General features: G+C 45.5%; 1 protein-coding gene and 1 long non-coding RNA gene across 8 annotated transcripts; one reads left to right on the forward strand and one right to left on the reverse strand.

Moving 5' to 3' along the window:
- Nucleotides 1-220: 220 nt before the first annotated feature.
- Nucleotides 221-8,665, reverse strand: SNRNP48 (small nuclear ribonucleoprotein U11/U12 subunit 48). 2 transcript variants are annotated; one of them, XM_030485078.1, is made up of 9 exons: nucleotides 8,368-8,665; nucleotides 8,180-8,293; nucleotides 7,951-8,011; nucleotides 7,034-7,108; nucleotides 4,282-4,470; nucleotides 3,246-3,367; nucleotides 2,692-2,807; nucleotides 1,452-1,616; nucleotides 221-500 (listed from the first exon to the last, which is right to left on the reverse strand). In XM_030485078.1, the coding sequence occupies exons 1-9, from the start codon at nucleotides 8,401-8,403 to the stop codon at nucleotides 461-463; spliced, it is 918 nt and encodes a 305-aa protein (XP_030340938.1). In that variant the 5' UTR covers nucleotides 8,404-8,665; the 3' UTR covers nucleotides 221-460. The 2 variants fall into 2 exon arrangements, 1 of the variants encoding a protein (XP_030340938.1); XR_003991290.1 differs by lacking the exons at nucleotides 221-500; nucleotides 7,951-8,011 and having other exon boundaries at nucleotides 648-1,616; nucleotides 8,368-8,482.
- LOC115607618 lies at nucleotides 8,520-23,950 on the forward strand. Of its 6 annotated transcripts, XR_003991301.1 has the most exons (6): nucleotides 8,520-8,689; nucleotides 10,085-10,162; nucleotides 10,304-10,483; nucleotides 10,677-10,839; nucleotides 16,628-16,775; nucleotides 22,045-23,950. It is a non-coding gene; the product is annotated as an uncharacterized LOC115607618 (long non-coding RNA). The 6 variants fall into 6 exon arrangements; XR_003991298.1 differs by having other exon boundaries at nucleotides 8,520-10,162; XR_003991299.1 differs by having other exon boundaries at nucleotides 10,085-10,483.
- Nucleotides 23,951-24,479: the final 529 nt, after the last annotated feature.

Consider the following 24,479-nt stretch of genomic DNA (forward strand, 5'->3'; position numbering starts at 1 on the left):
GGCAGCAAGTGCTGTCTTTCTGGAACCCTGCTCCCAGAGGTGACAGTATCAGGTGGGAGGGTACGAGGGGAGCTCTCTGCATGCCTTTTCCATTTGTAATTGATCCCAGACTCCAGGGATTAGTACTATATCCACTGTGTGGGGGCCAGGAAGGCAAATTAGTAAAGCCTCTCCCACATTTCATTCTTCAGCCTTGTGAGACTAAACTCAGTATCTCTCATAGATGAGATGAATATCATTTATTAAGAGATGCATTAGTGTCAAAGATTTACACACTTTCTGATGTATACTGCTTCCATCCTGACAAACCTTAACACTTGTAAGTCTCCCAGCACAGCTGTGATGCAACACCAATATTATGTACATAGTGTTACTGTCCCTGGCACAACAGCAGTAATGATAGCTCTTGTTCAAGTCATTTTCTGAACAGCTGACAAACAAAATAATCAGGTTCTTGCTTCTACTTTCTTCTTTTATGGTTGTGATACTTCTCTTCATCCCTGAAACAAAACCACAAACAGTGTGTGGGCTGTTAGGCTCTGACTGACAGAATCTGAAGGAAAAAAACCCACTTGGAAAATGGAAAGCATTCATTAAATGTAATGATGCCTTTTTCTAAGGAAAGAAAGTAAACTACTTTAAGGCAGTTTATTTCCCATGCTGTTTAATCAAAGCCTTGTCATGCAGTGCCATAGTGGCACTTAGTTTAGGATGAATGGCGTCACTGGGAAATGAAGCCAGTTTTGAGATAAGCAATCATCCCCTCCCCTGCAGTTACCTACAGCATTTCTTACACACACACCAGGGACAATGCAGCATTTCTGCTGTCCAACAGCTTAAGTCTTTGCTCACACACAGGTCTCACACACCTATGGACTTGCAGGTGCAAACATGCCCTTGTTGATGGCATTAGAAGTGTGGCCTAGATTTGTTTTCTTTTGCCTAAAAATATACCCTGAACTACTTAAAAAAAGCAACACTGTTTTAAAGCACCTATCTTTGAAAAGCTATTCAAGTGATTGTGTGTATATATGTATTGGTGAAAACAAATAATCTTACTGACTGAGTCAAGTCCCAGTGCAAACTAGAGCAGAGATCAGCATTAGACATGACAAGCATACGTCATGGGTTAAACAGACAGCATGCCCCCCTGTGCATATGTTGGTCAAGGAGTAAAATAGCCTGCAACAGTACTGTGCTAATCCTGCAGCATGCAGCTCAAAGTGTCACCTTTCAGATGTGAGGGTAAATTCTGGATCACAGTTTATGATCTCAGCACGTTCTGTTTAATATGAGTAGTCTCATGCCACTGGCTTGTTATACAGTGTAAGAGTTGAGCCTAGCTTTTTAACTGAAAGAGATATTCTAATTCTCTGCACTAATTTCTTACAGACAATGGCTACAGCGGCCTGATTCAGAGGCAGACTTCAACTGTCACCAGGCCTGCCCACCTCTCTCTTTTTCTCCGAGAATCTCTGTCTTTGCCTCTTTCGCGACTCCTCCTTCGTTTACTTGGACTCCTGCTGCTCTCTCTCCTATGCCTGGTGCATTCAGTATCCTTAGAGCTTCCTCCGGACTGCCGGGAGTCCACCGAAGCTGACCGCCTGTCTTCCTTCCTGAAACAAAGGTTATTAAGTCTATTCAGTAAAAACGGTGTCACAGTCACTATTGTTTTCAGCACCACGTGTATCATATAATGACCCGGTAACAGTTTAAGACAGAGGACATATCTTTTATTAAGGCTCTCCATCTCCCTAAGAAATACAATACATCCCAAAAAAAGCCCAAAGTCCATGCTCTTGTACATGCATCTCTCAGCACACTATTTAATACAGTTATTTCTTACAAACACTGCCCCTCAGTCTTACACTCTCTGCTCATGAAACAGGAAGCAGTAGAAAGGGTTCACCCCATTTTGCTTTCAGTCCCTAGCTCTTCAACAACCTGTCCTAAGCCACTACTTACAGCTGGAGAACCCAGCAAGCCTGATCTGCTGTATGGCCTTTTCATTCACCTTCATTCTAATGATGAAAACAAACACCTCGAGTGTCACCTTTTAGTTTAGTTCAACACCATTTTCATCTCAAAATCTCCTGAAGAAGCACAAACAGGCTACTGCTAGGTCATGACTCCATCTTCATTTCAGTGACAAATGTTTGGAAGAGTGTGCAGTGTTGCCTGACACAGGAAAATAAATGTATACACAAAACATGCTCCCAGTTAGCACAGCAGCATTCACAGCAGTAAGAACTTTAAAGGGTTCTCATGTTTAGTAACTCAGGAAAACCTTTTCTCTCAAGTAATTTATATCACCATAGCATTTCCTGTCATGTCGTAGGGAAGGGGAAGAAATTGTATCTTTCAAGTATCCTTCTGTCTCCAGCTATCGCATATGTATTTGGACACAAGAGGGAGCACTATTCATTCCCTAGCTCCACCAAAACCTACCTGTTCACCTGGATCACTTGGAACTTACCTTCTTACCCCTGAAAGCAAGTTAATAATTCCTTTTACCCCCATCCCTCATAAAGGCGGAGCTTCTCAAGCAAGAAATTAATAGCATTAGTATAAACCAAACTGTGCACATGTCTCAGCTGAGGTTGATACGTGCTACTAGAAGAAGGTGGTAAGATATAATCACAGACTATCAGCCCGCTCACATGCCCAAGGAATTTGTCAACTGCAGCATACCTTCCTGAAGATTTTGACTTCCCTCCTTCAGACATCTCTGCATTATCCAGCCTATTCTCCTCCTGCCAATGATTGCTGAGTTCTTCCATATGCACACCAATCACATCCCGAATCACCTGGAGATTAAGATATAGTAGAAAGAAACAAGATGAAAAGCAGCATGTCATGGTACTGGCCTGAATTTGCAACTAGACAGCAGAAAGTAAACATCTCCCCCAAAACCTATACATTGGATGTTTGAATGGAAAGTCTTATTTGCATAACAGGTATTTCAGCAGAAATTTAAATAGCACCATTTTACAATAGACAGTCAACTACATCTTGCTGCCTTTTTCACATTCAAAATGTCATCGTCAGAAATGCTCCTGTTATTTGTAACTTGCTGCAACAAACAAACAAACAAACAGATTCCTCCACAGTTTGTAACTCTTATAAGGCAGGGTACAAGAAGTGGAAAAAGACAGACATTTTCTTTGTCTGAAAGGGTAGAGCAGAGCCTTGCTTATGCTGTTAAAGGCACTTTTGTGCAGAAAGTCCTTATTTTCAGATCTCACCTCAGTGTAAGACTTCTTTGTTATATGAACGTTCTTAGCCCTGTATGACTGCCGCCGCCTTTTGTAATCTCGCATTTCAGCCAGAATTTCAAGATGGGACTTGGGACCTTTCTGACTATCATCTAGTGAAAAACGGAAAGTAAAACATTAGCAGGACATTAACACCTGCACATATGCAGGTCTGGGGCTTTAGTGATAAAAGTCTGAAACATATAATATATTGTGTTCTTTCTGAAGTTTCTCCAGTATTTAGTAACTATTATGAATTCAGCACAAGCTTCCTCTCCAACCCTCTTGCTAGCTGTTTACACAAGACTAAAAAGCCACTGAACAAAACTGTTATGTGATCTCAGTCTCCCAATAGTGATCTAAATCAACATACGGGCTTGCAATTTGGCCAAACACCTACAAGATATGGGCCATGTTTTCAAAGCCAGTATTACGATAAGGCACAGAGACTGAGAAAGCCAGATTCTGTAAGTCATTTACCTGTGTAGATCACAAACACGATCTCCTGCCTCCCCGGCACAGCAGGGCCCACAGGGTAACAGAGATGCTTATGTCGCACTTGGTACAGTTACAAACTGGCATGACTCAACAGGGATGAGAGGCCTCAGTTCAACACTCCCATTTGTATATTGCTCAAGAGCTCCATCGGATGACTGCCAACTTTTCTTGTTTGGCTTTTACTCTTAAGTGATCTTTAATCTCATCATCTCTTACAGCAAACACTGTTCTGAACTGCGTGGTTAGTTGGCAACATTAAGCAACCTGTCGGTTGCAGCAAAGACAAAAGATTCATCTACTAAGAAACACAATACGTGTGCCAGGAGCAGAGCACCGAGGTGCGCTCAGATGAAAAATAACGTAAAGGATACCAAAAACTAGTGCTTTCAGATGCCAAGTCTTCATTGAGGCTTTTAAGAAAAGCATGCTTTTCACAATAAACAATTCTGCTTGGCTTGCAACAAAACTCATCTAACTATACAAAATGAAAGTTCCAAGACAAAATTCAACAACAGATAGTTATTCAAACCTTGGGTGATTTTTGCTGCTAAATCCACAAAGAGGTCACTGTCATTTTCCGTTATTTGGGATCTAGACCTCTGTTTCTTTGTTTCCTCAACAACATAATCATAAAGAGCAAGGCGATCAGCTTGAGTCAGGTCACAGGTGAAACGCTTGTGATTTTGGGGAACTTCTACAGGTAGTAATGAGTAAGATCCTAGAGGATGAACAAACAGCTGTTATTAGTAAAATAGTATAATTGTACAGGAAAACACAGAAGCTCAACAAACAACGCAGGAAACACCCATGCTTTTTTCACCCTTCTCCTACATTTCCGTGAGAAGTTTCATCCTTAATTTGAAAGGGTAAAAATTGCTCAAAGGTTTTCAAAGGTTTTTTCAAAGGCCCAAATCCCTCCCCAGCCCCATGCAGGCTGTAAAACCTTTCTTGCTTACGCTCTTAGTTACAGGTTTTCATATGCTTTGAAGGGATCACACTAGACAGATATCTCAAAAGGACACTCTGTATTGTCCCACCAATTTCAGCTCATGCCTTACGAGAGAGAAGAGGCACAAGCTCCAACTTGTGGGTTTGTTTTACTCCTAAAATTTTCCGTAAAGTACGGTCTGCAAAATACCTGCTCCTCTGCCAATGAGAATGAAAGCTAGGAGACTAAATAACTGCACACTGTGCAAATCAGTGTCACTCACATTGTCACTTTCTTTACAGTGCTCTTTATTAGAGACTGCCACAGGCATTTCTAGCTAAGAAGGCTACAAAGGCACTTTCAAATGCTCCAGATTAGTTCAAATAACTAATGTTATGAAAATACACACAATGCCTGCATTCTTTCCCTGAATGATCAGCCGAGTACTTGCTCTTCCTATTCCCCAGTTAAAACATACATCCTCCAAACAATAAATCCATTCTCAATCCACTGCAACAGCAGCAAAGTGACTTCCCCAAGGATACAGTATTCTAGGACATTGCCTGCAGAAAAGCATTTTACTCGAGAACATTCCAATTCCCAGCAACTCTTGACCTGATCTCCATAATCCTGCTCCCCACAATGCAACCTTCTCCCTGCAAGGGACAATCCCCCACAGACACACTCAGACAGACAGAAGAGCCAACACGTAAGATGGGGTTTATGCAGGAGCCTGCACAACAGCAAAGCTACTGTTTCTCTACATTACTCAACACCTAACAGAAGCTGGGCAATCCTTCACCTCCTAATTTCACTAAAGACACCAAAGAAGAGGAAGAGGAGCCACAATAACTCTGCAACAAACCTAGAAGACAAGATTTTGTCATTACTGTACTTGAAGCCGAAACCAGAACTTTTCCAGTACGAACTAACAGATTTAAACATGAAAACAAGAATTTCACTTTTTAAAATGCACTGTTCTTACAGGGTCACGGAAGCCCATAAAAGCGCCCTAATAGTTATGTGCTTGTAATTTTACCAGACTTTTACAGGTTGTGATTAATACCAGCTTTCCTGTCCTATTACATAGCTAGCTTAAAGAAGACTTTAAATTAAATGAACAATACTAAGTCAGTAAATCTTACAATAGGCCAAGATACCACAATGAGAACTACCACAGCACAGTTTTAGTGTTATCTTCAGAGAAATGCAAGCTTGCAGTGAAAACTGGGTAGCAAATGCTAGCACCTAGTGGTTCACGGATGTATCTTTGCAATGCACCACTTGATAAAGGGTGTATCTGTTTGTTCTCTACTTGGATGTGCTTGTGTCAAATTAGTGAGTGACCACTTCCCTCCAGAGGAAATGCACCGGATGTGCTCCAAACATGAAAGCTCCTTCCGAAGCAACCGCCTGTTAAGGTCCCATTTGCTATGCCAGAGAAACAAAGTCAACATGAAAAGCTATGCCTGAGCATGTGCTGCTGTATTTGACCATCGGGAAAGTACAAACACACTTTTCTGTCTGCACATCTATGTTTGGCAAACTAAAGGACTACCGACAGTAAATGCTGTGTCTTCCAGGTGTTGCAGTAACTTCCTAACCATACACTGCAGCTCTACAGTGGTTTCTATAGGCACCCCTACTTTTCTGCTGTCTCAGTCTGAACTTTCAAAGCAAAGCACAGCTCACTCTTAACCTGATCCCCGGACTGGTCACAAAACCCACAGAAAAATGAAACGTAAAGGAACTAACGAGCAGTGGCAAAAGACAACATGTTTGCAGATGCATCAGCATATTTCTTATACAACTTCTTAGGACAGTCTTGAAACAATCCAGTATAATAACACATGTTGTTAGGGTTTTGATCTGAGGAGTGGTGGATAAGCACATACAACTCATGTCCAGCAATTAATTCTTGAACAAAACATTACACAAAGAACCATCACACAAAGAACAAGGCTGAAGGCAGCATTAGAAGAGTTCGGGCCACAAAGTGCAGAAGGAAATGCAGTTCGAAAGTAAAGTGTAGGTAGTGGGATGGGAAGTGAAGGACTAGCGCTTTAAGAAACTCCTGAATTTGCAGTTTTGATCTTCTAGATCTCTCTGCAAAGACCTAGAGGTGTGAGCACAACAGACTCAAGTTCTCTTATCAGGTTTTCTCTCCAATTAATTTCTCTCCAAGCAGAGAAAGTAGTTATGCTCCAAAAAATACACGGGAAGGAATATTAAAAATAAGTAAAAAAAGTCTCATTGCAGTTCACCAGTGGAATGAGGAAGCTGCGATGGGGGAGACAAGAGCAGCTCTCCATGAGACCTGATAAAGTTGCCCCGGTGTCTGCTTGTTACTTACCTTCGCTGTAGCCTGCACCTTCTTTGGCACTTTGAGCTCTAGCTTGTTTAACAATGTGAAACTGTAGATCTTTATCTGCAGACAGAGAAGACAAAAATATCACAGAACTTTTACATCGAGTGCTTGGTAGGGGTAGTCTTTATTCCCCAACTTCTATTATGAGACTTATGGTATGTTACGGAACATTGTAGTTTTATTTATGCATAAGGGAAGGTCTGGACTAAAAATATCATTTGAATCTAATCCACATTTGAACTGAGGGGAGGGGAAAAAAAAAAGTAAACAAAGGATTTCTGAGTTACAGGGATATAGGGATAGGAAAAAAGACATGCACGTATATTGCAACTCTCTTCTGTACTGTTTATATACCCCTAAATTCTAGGGCCAGTTTTTCCACCTTCTAAGCATGTGTTTTAATTCACTTCTTGCACTCAATACAAGGAGAACATAGGAAGAACTTGGAAAACACCCAAAGAGGAAAAAACCATTCCTCACTGGGTGTCAAGATGAAAACAACCAAGTGACCTACAGAGCAGAATTCCACAGCGAAAGCAGCATGACAAGAGTAAAGTAAGGCAAACTACAATGGTGAGAAAATAAACCTACTGATGGAAAACACTCATGTTTTCTAGGAAGCCTGACAAGGCTGACAAGGCACTGGAGTGTGCTACTGCGAGGACCCAGACCCTGCCCCATAGGGTCTCCCTTAAACCCCATCCTCAGCTTCTCCCAGTGACCTCTCTGCAGACCTATCCTCTGCCCCTCCGAGAGTCTCCCCCCAGACCCTCATCCTCTGTCTGCCCCCGGGCATCTCCCCTCAGCCCCTCATCCTCCGCGCCTCCCCCGGGGTGTCCCATCGGCCTCCCCTCAGCCGTAGCTGTTCCCCCGAGGCGGGTTCGGCCCCCGCTGCCGCTCACCCATGGCGACGGTGGGAACCTTCAGGTTTTCGTAGAAAAAGCTGGAATCGTACATCTCGGCCTGCGGGACCAAGCGGCGCAGTCAAGGCCCCGCGGCCGCCCCCAGCGACACCAGCTCCGGGCTCTGCCGCCGAGTCGCCCGGACACAGCGGGGACCCCCCGGCGGCACTGCCGGGCGGCATCCCGGCCCCGTGCCCCTTTCCCCCGCCGAGGCCACCCGGCCGCCCACCTCCTCCTCGGCGGAGTAGCCCATCTTGCGGAGCCGGCAGGACGCGGCGTGCCTCTCCAGCGACGCCGGGGGAACGCGGTGATGGACGTCGTAGGGGCACGGCACCAGCTCCACCTGCGGTGGGACACGGGTCAGCGCGAACCCCACTGCCCCAGAGCCCCCCACCCCACCCCACCCCACCGCCTTACCGTGTCTCCGAGCCACACCGCGCCGGGAGCCGCCATCGCGGAGCGGCGCGCGGGGCCCGTCACCGCGGGAGGCGGGAACGGGGCGGAGCCGGCGCCATGCTTACTGAGGGCGCTCCCGGCACAGGGCGTGGGGCGGCGGTGGCGTCACTTTGCGCGGCAGCGGGCGCCGGGCGGCGGGCACGTTGCGTGTGCACCCCGACGGCAGCGCCGCTCCTCCCCACCGCGGGGAGGGAGGGAGCGGCCCCGGCGCGGCGGGACAGCGGCGGAGGGGCTGCGGCGGAGAGGCGGGACGGGGCGCGCTGCCTGACGCCACCTCCGGAGAGTCGTGAGGGGCCGAGCGGGGTGGGAGGGTGCCGCCTGCCGGCGGGAGGGGGCAGCAGCGGGGCCGCGTGTCCTGCCGCCTTCCCCGGGTGCCGGGAGGCGGCCGCCGCGGAGGGGAGGCCCGGGACCGTGCTGTGAGAACCCGCCCTGTCTGCGGAGCAGCGGGGCGGGAGCCACCTCCCGAAAGCAGGGGTCTGTTAGCAACGGGGCAGGGGGACATCAGCGAGCCCCTGGTACCTGCTTCCCTCTCGCAACACGAGGAAGCAGACGGCAGCCCTTCCAGCAGGCTCCTGCCACGCTGCGTGAGGGGATCCGTAAGGAACACACTTCACAGCGCGGGGCCGGGATGTGATTCCTTCCAGCACCCCTCCCGAGTACAGGCAGCGCAGGGGTCAATGCAGGGCGCAGCTGCATGACTGCAGCATGCCCCAGGGACTCCTGCCCATCACTTGGCCAAGATGGTGAGAAAGTTCCCTGGAGGCTGAGGGAGCATCAGGACCCAGTAAGACTGTAATGTAGGATGAAGAAAGAACTGCTGTCCTACAGAATAACTGTCTCATGATTGACATTTGTGCTTGCCTGGTTTTGTTGTCTATGAGAAAAGCACATATGACTAGAAGGAAGAATGGGTTTAACAAAGCAGAGTGGGGGAGGCAGCACGACAGATGTAGCTGCCAGAATGACTCTTGTACATCTGCTCTTCTTAGCAGATTACAGGCCTTTCTCTCCTGCACAGTGAATTTGGGACTCAGCTGGAATTGTAGCCCTTTGAGAGATTTGCTGTCTCTAGCTATGTTTGCCTGGGGATCCTTGACTTCAGGCGGTACAGGATACTTACAGTGGAGACTTCCCAGCTGCCCTTGCAGCTTCACCTATGCTGTGCTAGAGCGTGCTCAGTAACATCGGCACGTTTTATCCAACGAGTAATAAGAGCAGCTGGGCAAAATTGTTCTGACCATCTCCCCTGGAAAATACCATTTCTTCAAAACTACAAAAGCCAAGTGTGACAAAGTATCCAAGCAGATTCTTAAGAATAAACAATATTTTTATTCTCTTGTAAGTTAAATTGATAGTGAAGAATCATGATCAGAATAGATGTTTTGCTTTACTAAACAGGAGAAGCAGGGGGCCCTGGCACCCTTCTGGTGAGACTGACCATACTCAGAGCAGCTCTGCTAGTTTACCTTTGTAGTGGTGCTACCTCTCCTCTCTTGCCCCAAGAGCCCACATGTCAAACTAATTTTCTCCAGGGAAGGAGATGTGATACCTAAGCTGATAACATGGGCATCGCTTAGCGAAAGCTACCGAACTAGAGAGAGGTTTTGTAAAGATAAAGCACAGAGGCACTTGAATTTGTTTTTTTTGTTATTGCTGCTGTTACTCCCTGCTGTCTTAGGCTTCAGCTAAGATGCTGCACTCAAAATCTGTGGCACAGATTCAGCTGAATCAGCTTCGTTATCTGCAGGGACATGAGGTGAATTTCTGTAGCACACATGAATCAATTCATAGAAATACTCTTGATGACATAGGCAGGTTTTTCAAAATTCCCCTCTGGACCCTTGACCAGAGTATTTTCATCGTTTGCTCTCTGAGTTATGGTTTGTTGCCCTTCCAGCTCATCCCAAAGCACCGGTGTGGAGCAGCACAGGTGCCGATGGCAACCAGGGAAGTAAAGAGACTGCTCAGACCTCACTGGTTCCTCTACTGGGAGAATGCAACTGATTTATTCCTTGAGCTGCGTACCGCTCAGAGCCTGCTGCAAGTCCTTGGCTTCTGGATCTTTATTCTTTTGTAGGTTAGTCCAGTTCACAATTACAGCCTAAGGTGTATTTTACAAACTGCAGTGCAGGGGACAGTTCCAAACAGGTGGCAACTCTAGCATCTGTTAATGCTTTATTGATTCCTCTTTCTTCATCTCCACATGATCTCTCGTGGATTCATCAGATTTAGAGCAGTTTATCAGGTTGGTATCATCCTTATCTTTACAGGTGAAGCAATTGAAAGCTTGATGTTGAGCCCATGTGACAGATTTCTTCAGAAGCTATGTAACCATCTGTGTTTAAGCAAGTGGCAAGACGTATCGCTGCAGGAATATTGATGGAAAACATTCTCACTTGACAGAGCTGGGAGTTCGCCATTAAACAGGCAGAAGTAAATCCAATGTCCTCTTGCACATTGATGTTTTAGTATGTGTGGTTTTGAGCTTGCATGGGTTTTTCCATTTAAGCCCTAGCACCTTCACAGTTGCTGCACTGCGGCCCTTAATCCTTTGCCTGCTCCCTCTGCCCTGCCTTTGCTTACCTGCCATTTCCTCCTGGGTTGTTAGTGGCCTGTGATAGGCACAGTCTCCATCAGCTTTGAGCATATTCATTTATTTAACACCCTCTGTGATTAAGCATAATCCTTGTGAAGAATGAGAACCTCTTCCACACATTTTGTCACAAATACTGCCGAGATGGAAACCAACTAGACCAAAATGTGGCCAAGACTCCATAACTGTGGAGACTGGTGAGTTCTGGCTAGTGACTCAGCCCCTGATTGTCCTTTGCTGTGCCAGTGCCCTGCATGTCGTAGGCATAGAGATCCTCCCAGCATGAGGCTACTTGCACTCATTACCAAGGAAGCACAGAGGAGCCTGTGATTTTCTTCTAAAAGCACGCTATTGATGTCCAGTTGATTTCCAATTGATGTCTGCTTGAAATTGAGACATAAGAATTTACTCATCTGCTTGCTGTTTCCCCATGTCAGTCTTCTCGGGGAGTCTTTCCAGCTGAGTGCTTGGAATGAGGCTGTGTAACGTGTCCCAGCCAGGAGCTTGGGTGTTGCCTTAGCTGCTGAGCAGAATTGTCCAACCCGGAGATAGCTCCCTGCTGGCGAGTGCGGGCTGCACAGGAGAGCCCACACTGCGCAGAGCCCCGTGTCATGCTGCAAGCTGCTGTGCTCTGTGGCCGGGGCTGCTGACCAAGGTCAGCCAGCTGATGCTGACGAAGAGGCAGTCTGACGTCAAGGGTAATCCAGTATAAATGCTCACCGCTTCTGGCGATATCCTGTTGCACATAGCCTCAGGCTGCAGCCCCAAAAGCATGAGGGCAGGGGTAGTGGGTTTGGGAGGCGTGCGAGGGAGGCTTTAGCAGGGCCTCCTATGTCAATGTTGTATCCAGGATTTTCGATGAAGGTGCTGGGTGTGTTCGTCAGAGGTGGTCACTTACCAGTGCTGCTTCTCTGGGAAGGTCTGAGAGCGGGATCTGAGTGCCCAGTGGGCAGCGGACGGCAGGTAACATGTGGCCACCTCCAAAAATACATACTTTACTGTCTGCTTCATTTTCCACAGTAACAGGTCCCCACCCCAGGGCAAAAGCTAATGAATTAAGTATTTGTTAATTTGTTATGTGGCTAAAGGGTGTTAACCAAATTACACCTCCCTCCGCGAGTGCATCTAAGGCTCAGCAGCAGATGAATGCTGCTCCCTGAGTTGCTGTCCCAGCTTTCTGCCAGACCTTTGTCCTTGGGCTGATGTGGCCCCTGCCTGGTGTGTGTTAATAGGATTGTATTTCCTGAGCATGAGGAACCTGCCCAGCTGATCGGCTGCCAAAGATCAACAGGAGCAGGCCATCCCCTTGGTTCCCACTCATCCCTGTGTCAATGGAGCACACTGATGTGCCTTCCAGGGGCAGGATCCATCCCCTCCCTTTGTGCCACCTGCAACCTCTGAAGCACCTCTCGCTGCCAGGCAAGCCAGCCGAGTCCCAGCCCTACACACTGCACCGCAGCCAGCTGGAGCCCTTCCATGCTCCGGCAGATGAACCGCAACACAGGGCAGGGCAACAGGGAGCTGAAATAGCACAGACCTTACAGCGCACTCTGCACGTGCAGCACTTCTAGAGCTTTAGAGCAACACAGGACTCGTGCCAACTGCTTGTTTCAGCTGGTGCTGAAGTCGCCCTTGCATTTGCCATCTGGGCATGTGTCCCACTCTGTGCTGGTACAGGGCACTTCAGCCCCTCCCCGGGGGCCCTGTGTATGCGCCATGCATGGGGCCAGCAGTCGATGTCTGGACACATGGATGAAGCCACCTGCTTTTGCTGCATCTGCAGTCTTGTACAGCTTTAGAGGTCGCTTTGAGAATGTGGCCTATAATGTTTAGCACAGTGAATAATGATAGCTGTCCCTAGCCATTCCTTCTCATAAGGGTGTGTGAAAAAAGCAGTATTACATTAACCTGAAGCAACATTTCAAGGGAAGTCCTGGACAGGAAGGAGACACTTACTCACCTGCAACGATTTCTTTGGAAACAAGAGTCAGCAGACACAACGACAGGCCAAGTTTTATAACAAGCTTAATATTCTGGGTGTGGATTTGCAAGTGCTGCCCACAAGCATCCTTCCTCTTGCAGGAGGATTAGCACGGGAGATTACAGATGCCCTTTGAAGAGTTTGGCATATGCTCAGATGGTCACACCATCTCAGGCTTCCCAAGCACATGGAGGGGGGAGTAAGAGGAAGTGAGCGCAGGGACGAAACGGAGATCCCACTCAGTAATTGCCAATAGGGAAAATACAGTGTGGCTTCAGCCCTTACAGGGACTCATCATTCAAGGTCACTGTAGTTGCTGAGCTCATCAGTGGTGGTATTTCATCAGCCCAGCATTAAAAGCACACCCCAGCGGCATCACATTTGGAAGCACGACCTCCTGGCTGAGGCACAAAACAGAAGTGCTGCTTGCTTGTGATCGGAAGTGGTCCTCAGGCACGTGTGTGTGTCTGAATTACAGCCTCAAAATCAACGTCTTGGCCAATTTCTCTTGACTCTACACACACAAGTCATTACAAGTTGCAGCTAAAGTACTGTGCTCATCATACACACACTGTGGTCTCCATATCCCCCTCTTCCTCAGTGTAGGCTTCTGTCTATCCTCTGCTACTTCTTTGCAGGATTTCCCCCCCAGTCAGACCCCTGGTTTTGCAGTCACCCCACCTGTTCAGTATCCCCATCCACCATGTCAGCAGCTGCATGGTCCCAGGTCTTTCTGATTCTGTTCACTGATACTCAAACTTTCACTGAAAAGCAGGAACTGCTCCACTGTACTGCTACAGTTTTACTTCCAAACAAGAAATGTTCTCATCCAAGCAAAACACACTGTTTTGCTCATCCCATCGTTATTTTTGCAGTTCTGAACCATCCTTCTGCACATCCCCCAGCACATACTTTATCTCTCACAACAAGGCACTGACTGTAGTGAATACGAAAAGCACCCACCCTCACCCACTTCACCAGTTGTGTCTTCCATCCCAGCGCACACAGTACTCTGGCACACAAGTGTGCGTGAAGAATAAGGTTATTTTCTTTTAATAGTTGTTTATTTCCAGACACTAAGGCAGAACTTTGCATGTGCTGTTCTTCATGCCTGTCAAATGCACTGTGCAGTGAAGTGTCTCACCTCAGATACATCTCCCGCCCACCACAGCAGGAGCAATATAGAAACTCTAATAGGACATATCTTAAGATAACAGCCCTGTTCACATCAGCAAAAGCTGTTAGCAAAGCAAGAGCACTTCAGTAATCAATCCAGGGTCCACCTAATACATACAGAGTTGTAAGCTGTGTGAAAAGAGCTGCTTTAAAACTATATCATTTAAGCTGCAAACTCAAATATAGGAAAAGCCAGATTTGTAGCTGAGGGCCCAGACACCTCTCCTGTCTGCAGCACGGATGGAGAACAGCAGTGCCTTAGTGGGTGGGTACCCATACGTATTGTATGTGGCAGTGACCAGACAGAAGGAGCTGAATTAAGATGTCATGCACACGGCTGTGAATTACAGAACTATCTATAAGACTGCCGGGCACCAGGATTACTCTGGTCTATTCTTGGCTCCGGCAGCAGAGTGTTAATGGGTATGGCTGTGATTACGAGCAGGATAAGCAACAGCCCACGGCTGGAAGGGTTCCTTCCGAAAGCCTCTGTGGCTGCCTCTGGGGGATTTGGAGCTGTTCTGCAAGCCTGGAAGGCTCCCCGTTCTTGCTAAAGTGAGAGGAAGGATATTTACATGTTTTACAGGAATGGAGATGCAGTCAGGGAAGTCAGGATACTTTAACTCGGTCTTGCCTTTCCTAGGCTGTAGGGGGCTACATAGGAAACCAGATAAGAAATCAAGTAGCAGCACTGATTTAAACCAGATGCTCGTGCAAGGTATAGCAGTGTTATCACTGCTCTTAAAGTTCCTCACTCAGTATTGGAAAAAAGCAGCTGCTACTGTGTACCGCTGGAAAATGTGAGATCCTGCAAACCAGGCTTTATTTTTTGGTTGCAGACATAAATCTCAGAGCTGAAGATTCAGGATCCCATTTCCCGATACCTGCGCTACCCCCTGGCTCCTCATGGGATTGCTCATGTGCAATCACCCAGGCAGCAATAGCAGGCAGCAGCTGCAAGGGGAGAGGCAAAGAGCTCCTTGGCTACCTCCTCTGTCTCCTCACCCTGGGGTTTGTAGGGGCAGCAGTGCAGCAAGTTGTAAACACACAGTTACTAAAAAAAGCCTGAGCTGTGGCTCCTCTTGCTAATGGAAAGCAAGCCTGATTAACAGGGGTCGGTGCAGTTTTTTACCACACAAGCCTGCGGTGTAGAACCGTGCTTCAGGTTGCACCCGGGGTTTCTCGCTGCTCACAGCCTGCTCATGCTGATATGAGAAGGCTACCACCAGTTTAACTCAGTAAATGATACTTAGCGTAAGAGCCAAATGCCAATCGATCTCTTCTTAGAAATCACAGCTGCCCGCCGCAGCTGCAGAGCAAGGGCATGCGGTGGTGGAACTCACCAGGCACCTCGGGAGGCTTTGACAGAGAAGCGATTTGTGTTAAACAGAGAGAAGAGCAGAGGGAGGGTTTTGGGATGGGAGCAGCTCTGGGAATGCTTCTCTTGCCACAGCCCAACACCAGGTGGGACTATGAAAACTACTGTGAAGCCCTGCAGCACCAGCTGGTGGCACAGGGTGTGCAGAGGTGTTCCCTTTCCTCAAACAAAATGTTCATGGCTTTTTTGTCTTGGGACCCCAGCTCTTCTTTGCCCCATGCCTGACTGCAGCAGGCAGCAGTAGGAGATCTTATGCCTCACTGTCTGAGAAAGGCATAGCGACATGGATGCAGTGATGTCTCAGTAGTGAAACAGTTGCACAACCACTTTCCTCAGCTTCTGGAGGGGTCTGGGCTTTACATCACTGGGATAGCCATCAAAGTCCTCCCAGCATAAACCTGGAGCATGTCCTTCACCCTGCTCTTTCCACTGTATTTGGGGCTTGCTTTCCCAACCCCAGAAGGGATCCTGGAAACCTTCCCTGTCCCATCAGCTCTCCTCTCACTCTTCCACTGCCCCAGGGGCCCTGCAGAGGCTCCAGAAGCAGACAAGGATGGCAGAGGCCATGACTGCAGGAAGGTACCTGCAGTCTGGCTGTAAAAGGGTGGGCAGGAGAGACACAGCAGCTCTGCCAAGCCCTCCCAGCCAGCCTGAGCCATGCAGTGCCCTATTCCCTGCCAAAATGGAAGTGCTTCCAGGCTGACCTCATAGCAGCCTCCCAGTGTCTGAAGGGGGCCTACAAGGACACCGGAGAGGGACTCTTCGTCAGGGACTGTAGTGATAGGACAAGGGGGAATGGGTTCAAACTTAAACAGGGGAAGTTCAGGTTAGATGTAAGGAAGAAGTTCTTTACTGTGAGGATGGTGAGGCACTGGAACAGGTTGCCCAAAGAAGTGGTAAATGCCCCATCCCCGACAGTGTTCGAGGCCAGGTTGGATGGGGCTTTGAGCAACCTGGTCTAGCGTGAGGTGTCCCTGCCCATGGCTGGGGGTTGGAACTAGATATCTTTAAGGTCCTTTCCAACCCAAACCATTCTATGATTAAATGACATTTGCATTTTTACTGCTTTTTTTCCTCTCTGTGGCCATGAAAGAGGTACACAAGAAGATTTCAACTGGAGGAGCTTGTGGCAGGCTCAGACTGAAGGCACCGTGGGACAGACAGAATGGCCATACTTGGACAAATACCATAGCAGTAACATGCCATAAGCAATTCTGCAAATACCCCATTTCCTGCAGCCAGTGAGTGGACCTTTTGTGCTTTAAAAATCTAACATCTCAAGTTAAGATTGCTCCTGTGCATGTTGATTGTTAGGCCTATTGCAGCATTATTTCAGACAACATAAAGGATATTGGAACTTGTCACCTTCTCCCGGATATTTTGTTTTCCTCCTTGGTTTGAAATGTGAATTGTTTGAAGCCCAGAGGATTTCACAGGGCTCTGTTCATTATGACAAAATGGCAATAGAAGCAAGGCAAGGTTCCTTCAGCTTGGCATTGCTTTTTGTTTCTGAACTTATTACTTCGCAAGATCTTCCCCACAGTAGCAATTCCCCAGTCTAACATTCTCTAGCTCTTGATCAGAGCCTAAAATCATAAAAGAGCCTCAGAAACAAACCAGGCCCCCAGGTTCATCTGTCTGGAGAGTTTTTCAAGAGGTGCCTAGGAATTTTCTAATATCTTTTTGTTTCACTTATACTTCTCCAGCTTCACTCATGACCTGTATGAGAAGGAAGCCAGAGCTTCTTAAATTAAAGAGAAAATCTCCAAGGAAATGACAGATTTTTCTATATATAGTATTATTTATGTATATATTTAAAAGGTGAATACTGTGTATATATACGTATGTATGAATGTGTGTGCATATAGGCATAAAAGGTCAACAGTATGATCAGAGTCTCAATATTTTCAGCTGTTCTGTCTAGTTGAATAAATACTGGAGGTCACCTAGGATGGCAAAAAAGGCTTGTAATCATTACCTTCTTCTGCAGGTTTTATAGGCTTACCTGCAGAAACCTTCCAGCTTTGGAGAAAATCACACACACCCCCTGCTCTTTTCCACAAAGCCTTGTAAATTCAACAGTGTTCTTCATCATGGGATGTTTTCAATCTAATTAGGGAGGGGGGAATAACCACAGATTACAGTATGATTTTCTCCAAACCACCCTAATTTAAAATGAACTAAAGGGCCTGTGTGAAACCAATCAAGGAAAGAAAAAAAAAGTGAGGTGGATAACAGATGGAGGAACACTAGTGAACAAGACCTATAAGTAACCCTGCAAGTACTTCTTATATTTTGTTGAGCACTTGTAAGGCCCCTGATGGAGGTATATGCTTAGATTGGATGCTGTCGCTCAAAAATGAAAGGGATCTGGAATAAAGTCATGTCAGAGAAGCTGTGGAAGCTCCAGTGCCAGAAACTTGTAGGTACAGATTAGCTAAATACTAAACTGACCTCAGCAATGTTTACTCCTGTGCTCAGGCAGATGTCATCCTGGAGTTTGTGTCACCTCTGTGGTGACCAACCATAAAACACATGTTGATGGGACAAGGAGGCTTCATGCGCTCAGGCTATGCATGGAAGCCCTTGCTCTGGTCCAGTGGTCAGAGCACAGTATCTTTGTATCTGTGTTTGAACTTTGGAAGACAACATTATCCAAGTAACTAGCATCATTTGCTTGTGTTAAGGGGGTCAGAGAACCCTTAAGTGTGAGAGAAGAATCCAGAGATGGGAAAAAGCGGTCACCAAAAATCTCTTCTCTTATAGAAACCTGGGAGCAGCACCAGGGAAGAATCTTATGGAAAAAGAAAGCAATGCTTTAAATCACCTGGGCATGTTATTTTCCCCATGGAAAGCCCAAAGACAATAAAAGTATGCTGTGGCAAGGCCCTGTCAGTTCTGCTTTCTCCATTTCACACTTTGTGATTTGTAGGCAATAAGGAGCATCACAGTGTTGCTCCTGTGTGCAGGCCTCTGTGGCAGGGGTCTTTCCTGTGTTCCCGTGACAGGTTTCATTGCTCCTCTGAAAAACACTGTACAGGTAAAATGCAAAGGTGCAACAACACAGATTAGCTAAGGAGATTATCCTCTTGGTTTCTCTAATGGAGAAGGGTCAATGGGAGATCAGGGACATTCCTGTCTCACCATGCATTGCTAAAAAGAGACTTCTACAAAGTTTCTGAACAACATGCCATTCGAGTCCTTCACAGACACGCTTGGCTTTACCCTTCTAACCTTGGTAGCAGGAAGGAAAATCTGATTGCAATTAATCTTACTTGACAAATGGAGAGCGGAGCCAGAGAGACAGCAGGGCGTGCTGAAGGCAGCAATGCAGCTGGGCGGCAGAGCTGGGGTGAGAATGCGCTCCGACCTGACTGGGACTCCCCTGGGGGGCATTGCTCCAGATGCAGATACACCACCCTTTGCAGATGTGATTAGAACCATCATAAATAGCCATAAGAAACAAAACAGGCTGTTTTGTTTCTTGCTTAACTGCATAATTACCAACAGAGTCAAATATTCTTACCACTTCTACAAATGAGTCAGATTATGCATTCCATACTGCTTGACAGTGCTGTTAATGTTTACCCCATCCCATGCTGCTGCACGCAGAGCAGCACCCTGGCTATCTCACACTGAAAAGGAGATATTTTGGTAGCAAAAATGAGACTTGGCAAGCAGTACTGCTATTGTGTGCATCAGGCTAGAGTGGGGGTAAGGAGAAAAGCAGATAGAAGGGAAAGTATAATACTGCACAGTATGAGTAGTACTCTGAGATCTCATCTTCTATATATGTAGTAATTCAAATAATTTCTAAGTGCTAGTATGAGAGAAGAAATATTCTTTCATATATATATATATGCATAGAATGAATGAGAACATACCACCGTGTAGTACGAAGTAAATTGCAATAAACACAAATTTTTTCAGAGGAAGCAGTGATTGGTTTTTACCTACACTTTTATTGAAAATACTATGGAAGGACTGACTATTTAACTGTTCACCATGTTCACTTTAGCTCTTCATTTCTTTTCTTTTAAATGCACATAGTTTTAAACTACTGTATGTATTGCCTTACACGTTTTTCACTAGTCATGGTTCGAAGATAAACTTGCCCTAGGATAATTGACTATTTCACCTGTGTCACAAAAGCTAATACAAACATTTTTGCTCTTTTTAAGCTGTGATAGCCAATATGATTTTTTTTTTTCTAAATTGCTGTTTTAATGGTTTAGCTATTTCAAAATATGTTCAACTATTTTGCTACCTTGTTTTGAAGCTTGTTATTTCCCAGCTGGAAATATAGCAGACTGTGGGCTGAGGTAGCTGGCAGATGGACAGGGAGGAAGAACTGCCATCCCTCAACAGGCAACACCCACACTTGCTGCGGAATTGGTTTCCTCAAAGCACAGCCCCAATGTAGGTTATCTGGCAGCAGTTCAGTTTTGAAGAAGTCTTATGATACCCAGTGTTAAAAGAAATAGAGTCAAGCGCTCTAAGACATAGCAATACATCTCACCCACCTTTGGAGCAGCAAAAAACCCTACAGTACATGATAGATTAACAAAAAGTTCTATCACAAATGAAGACATTATTTTCCCTCCTCACACTTCATTTTCTTGTGTTTTAAGCTATGCACATTCAGAAGTAATGGAAAAACCCAGCTAACTTTCATTTTGACATGACAGCTGCATCAAATTCTTGATACAGTGGAGATCCAAGTTACTCCGGTAAAGCTTTGGGGAGGGAAGGGGATAAGGGGGAGAAGAAAGACTTCTAAACTAGAGTGTCTGGACTAGGAAAAGTAGTAGAATGGACTTCCGAATAATTAAACATGGGGATTCTCAAAGGCTAATTTAATTGGTGCTATCTACAACAGCAGCAACAAATAAGGCTTATCCTGACCTTCCTCCTCAAAAACTGTTTGACTACACAGCTGGGAAAGTGAGTTTCCTGTGCATATGTGCTCTGTATTCCAAAATACACAAGAAAGTGCTTGCAGCACATGTGGGACTTGACTGTGCAGTTTTCATACAGGCAGCCAAATGAGGGAGCAGACTGGAGGACCACAAGGCTGGATCATGAACACTGCAGTGGGTCATGAACACTGCAGCTGAACAAGTGCTTTGGTTTTGGCTGCCATTTGGAGCCCTGAAGGGTACCATTCCCACTGGCTCACAAGTGACTTCCCTTGTCCCCTCCAAACGAGCCCTCATTCAGCAGGTGTCAAACTTATGATGGTCCAGAGAATGGCAATTGCACATTTAAAAATGGACAAATAAAACATCAGACCACATATGGCAAAACTCCCCTTCCACTACCACTGACCATTCATAGCATAAAAGAATGCAGAGTGCTATGGCTTCACCCAATATTAGCCACTAAGAACAAACAGAATTCATGGCTTCTCCAAGACATTTATCCTGTTGGTAATGCCAAAATACAGTAATTATTTATTAATGACAGTTTTTAGAGTACTAGTCAGATCAGTGCTTTAGGGGCTTCTGACTGTCCAGTCAGAAGGCGGACGCTACAGGCAGTTCAGGCAAGTTGTTCATTTCTCTGTCTCGCAGTGCAGTTGCTGGCTGTAAAAAACCATTTCCATGTTAAAGGAAACGCAAAGTATGTCCTGGAGACGTTCTGGGTTTTACAGAGACTGATCACAACAGGATTCACTTGGCAATCGCAGTGGGTTATTGAAGCTGCCTCAACTTTACAAGAAAATAAAGTGTATTAGCTAAATTTAATAGATGAACCCTGGGTCCTCCCAGGCTATTTTGAGTTCTGCTCTAGGAAGGCCATAGTCCTGTAACTGACTGCATTGGCATTTCATGCAGATTAAGAAATGCAGCCATATACTGTAAATTACAGGACTAGCATCTTAGACTTTAAATTCTTCAGGATAGGAGGCTCCTTCTAGCAAGAATTATATACAATGAGTAATAAAAGCCCTATGTATGGCATAATAATGGCCTACTATGTCTATTCATTATTATTGATGATCACATTATAGTATTATTAACAATTTGCTTTATGCCAAAATTTCCCCAGAAAGCATCTGGATTGTTGAAGGCACTAAAAAGTTTTCCTTTGCTATCCTAATCTGTGGCACAGATATAGAACACTAAAACCCTGTAAAAAAAGAGGCAGAACACAAGCATTCTTCATCTTCTTATTAAAAGATACTTTCTTAGGGGGAGGTTAATTATTTAAAATGCAATTTAATTACCTCATTCACCCACTTCACTTGGTCTTTGCAGCTGGCTGCTCCGGGCTGCTGTGTCTGCTCCCAGACTGCCAGCTCCATGCAGCCTTGGTGTTCCCAACTGCTAGTGCCGTGGCTCTCACCCACTCAGCCCAGGCACCAGCCCTGCCACCATCCTGCAAAGCTGCTGCATGGTCCCCAGCACAGCACCCAGCCATATAGCTCCCCAGGCAGTGCACAGGTGTGAGTGGGGGCTGCTCCTGTCTACACTTGGGCATGAATTTCAGCTTTTTCTCCTCCTCCAGGCTCAGCAGAGGCTTGCATCAGCACTACATCCCCTAGAGCAACCATTCAAGCAAGCTCCTCACAGCAGAATTGGAGGAATGGCAACATGTATGGCTGCATGTGTCTCACCTCAGTCAGCAGCCCTTGCGGTAATATCACACAAGGTGGCTCTATGGTCCTTAACAGGAATGGATTTATTAAGAGGATGAAAATTTACCCTTTTAACACTGGCTGATGCAGTCTTGCGGTATTGAAAGAGAAGAGAATAACACACAGCCAGTTTGGGATTGCTTTTGTCCTCACTAAAACAAGACAACTCCAGAAAACATGTTTGCATGTAGCAGGAACCTACTTTCAGCAGGTGCCTGAGCCTTTGGAGCAATGCAGGGACACCACATCGTACAGCTGACAGTCAACAAAATGGACAGATGAAGCAAGAGGACAGTGATAGCCCTAAGCATGTTTCTGGGGCATGGACCCTCTTCATAGAGTTGTAGCTCTGCATCTCACTTGCTGACCTCTCTCCCACCTGATCCTTTCAGCACCTGCTCTCATGTTTAAATGGTTAAAAATAATAATCAGTTTGGGTTTTTTTTTTTTTAACCTTGCCAGGCTCTTTCGTAAGTCTTCCTTCAGCAGTCTGAGCAGATCCCTGTCTTGTGACTTTGCTGGGAAAAGATCATTCTTCTACATTTTAGAGAAACTGTGTGTCTGTGGAAGAGCACTTCTGGCTCTGTGAGCATTGGTGTTCAAGTCCAACACAGAGTAAAAGGATGGATTAGCCAAAGGACTGCCTTTCAAAGAGAAACCTGTGGTTTGAAATAGATAAGTATTGAGAACCCCCTCCAGGAGCAGTTAATACCCAAGCTGGGCATAAACACATTTTCTAATCCAATGCGCTGTATTCTACTTCTAAGCATGTTGTAAAAATTATAGAAAAGAAAAAAAATGCTTTAAACAGCCATTATAGACTGTTAAGCACACTTTAGCAAGACAGTATTATGCCTAAAAGACAACCAGAGTCCTATGAAAGAATCAAGGGAAAAATAAACAGCACCAGAAAGAAAACTCACTGCTGTGGAAATTAGTCATTAGCAATATGGCATTACTGCAGCAGTTCAGCCAAAGAGTCCAATTTGACTGTCAGTCTGCTGGTTGTGACCATTTTCAGGATGCGGCTGGTGGTAATAACTCACAATTTCTTTCCTGAACACTGTAGGTTGAATCCTGACCACTCTTAATATTTGTTACCAGTAAAAAAAAAAATCATACTTTAATAGTAAAAATAAACTGCTACTCACAAGGTTTCTTTAAGATGGACCTATACATTATTTAGTTACATTTTCAATAGTATCCTGAATTATGGCTATATGCTGTTTTTAACTAAAAGCATATTAACTGCTTATGATCAGAACATTTGTTCAAGCTTGGTAAAAAACAAGTGGGCTTGATTAATAAGTATTTGCTGAAATACTCAATTTAATCAGAAACTTCAGGTCAATTGTTCCAATACATCAAAAATCAGGAGAAATGGAGATTCACTGATTAGCTTATTAGCAGCATTCAAACCTTATCTGCTTCTGCACTACAAACTTTGCTTTGCTAGGTTGAAGAATTTCTTGACTCATAATCCAGATGTTATTTTCTCGAGGAACTTTCAGGAAAGGAGGGCTTGCAGCTAGTGGAAAGGTCTCATCTGTGTTTCTAAACAGAGCACAAATATATTGTGTGAGCTGGGGGAACTCATTAAGCTGTTGGTTACTTCACTTTTCTCAAAGAAACTGAATACTTCTTTTATTTACTGTGGGGATTATTTCATCAATACCTGTAAACAAAAGAAATCTTCAATGGAAGATAAGATCCAAGTACTATTTCTTTCCTCTTCAGAAAGTTTCTGGAGCATGAATAAAGTTAAACTTAAAACTGGTTATAAGATTCTATAATTTTGCTTCTGGGTGAAGTATATTTTCCTGGCTTGGCTTTGTTTGCTGATGTTGAGCCCATGTGTCAGCCCCAAATTAAAGTAAACTCACTGTACCATTGACAATATGGCCACCTCTATTTTTAGGATGAGCGTGTGCACAGCCAGCACACTAAGTTAGTCTTGCATAATGTAAACCTCCTTTCCAGCTGCTGAATTAAAGTTACATGTATAACACCATAAGGTGGAGTCCATCACTCTTCTAACCAAGGCCAAGCCACTAGAGCTGATGAGTGGCTGCCTATTTAGTGCAATGTGGCCATCTATAGCACATTACATGGGAGGCTACACCTCTGTGTAGGTCTCTCAGTTTGTGCCATAATAAAAGGGGGCTTTTTAGTGCTCTAAGGACTGTTTTTCAGACACACTCTTCTCTGAACAGCTAATAGGCTCAGACAGCTCCATCTGTAATGAGCATATTCTCATTAGAGTATTGTCTCAAGGTACCACTCTGCAAATTTACTTCTCTGATGC

This window comes from Strigops habroptila, chromosome 1, assembly GCF_004027225.2.
Source record: "Strigops habroptila isolate Jane chromosome 1, bStrHab1.2.pri, whole genome shotgun sequence".
NCBI classification, from domain to species: domain Eukaryota; kingdom Metazoa; phylum Chordata; class Aves; order Psittaciformes; family Psittacidae; genus Strigops; species Strigops habroptila.

Bases quoted from the DNA above. Each gene is read 5' to 3' on its own strand.
- SNRNP48 (XM_030485078.1), bottom strand. From the start codon at position 8,403: ATGGCGGCTCCCGGCGCGGTGTGGCTCGGAGACACG. The intron at 7,109-7,950 runs GTGAGCGGCAGC...CTCTGTCTGCAG, and splicing joins GGTTCCCACCGTCGCCATGG to ATAAAGATCTACAGTTTCAC. The intron at 3,368-4,281 runs GTTTGAATAACT...GTTTTTCACTAG, and splicing joins AGCAGCAAAAATCACCCAAG to ATGATAGTCAGAAAGGTCCC.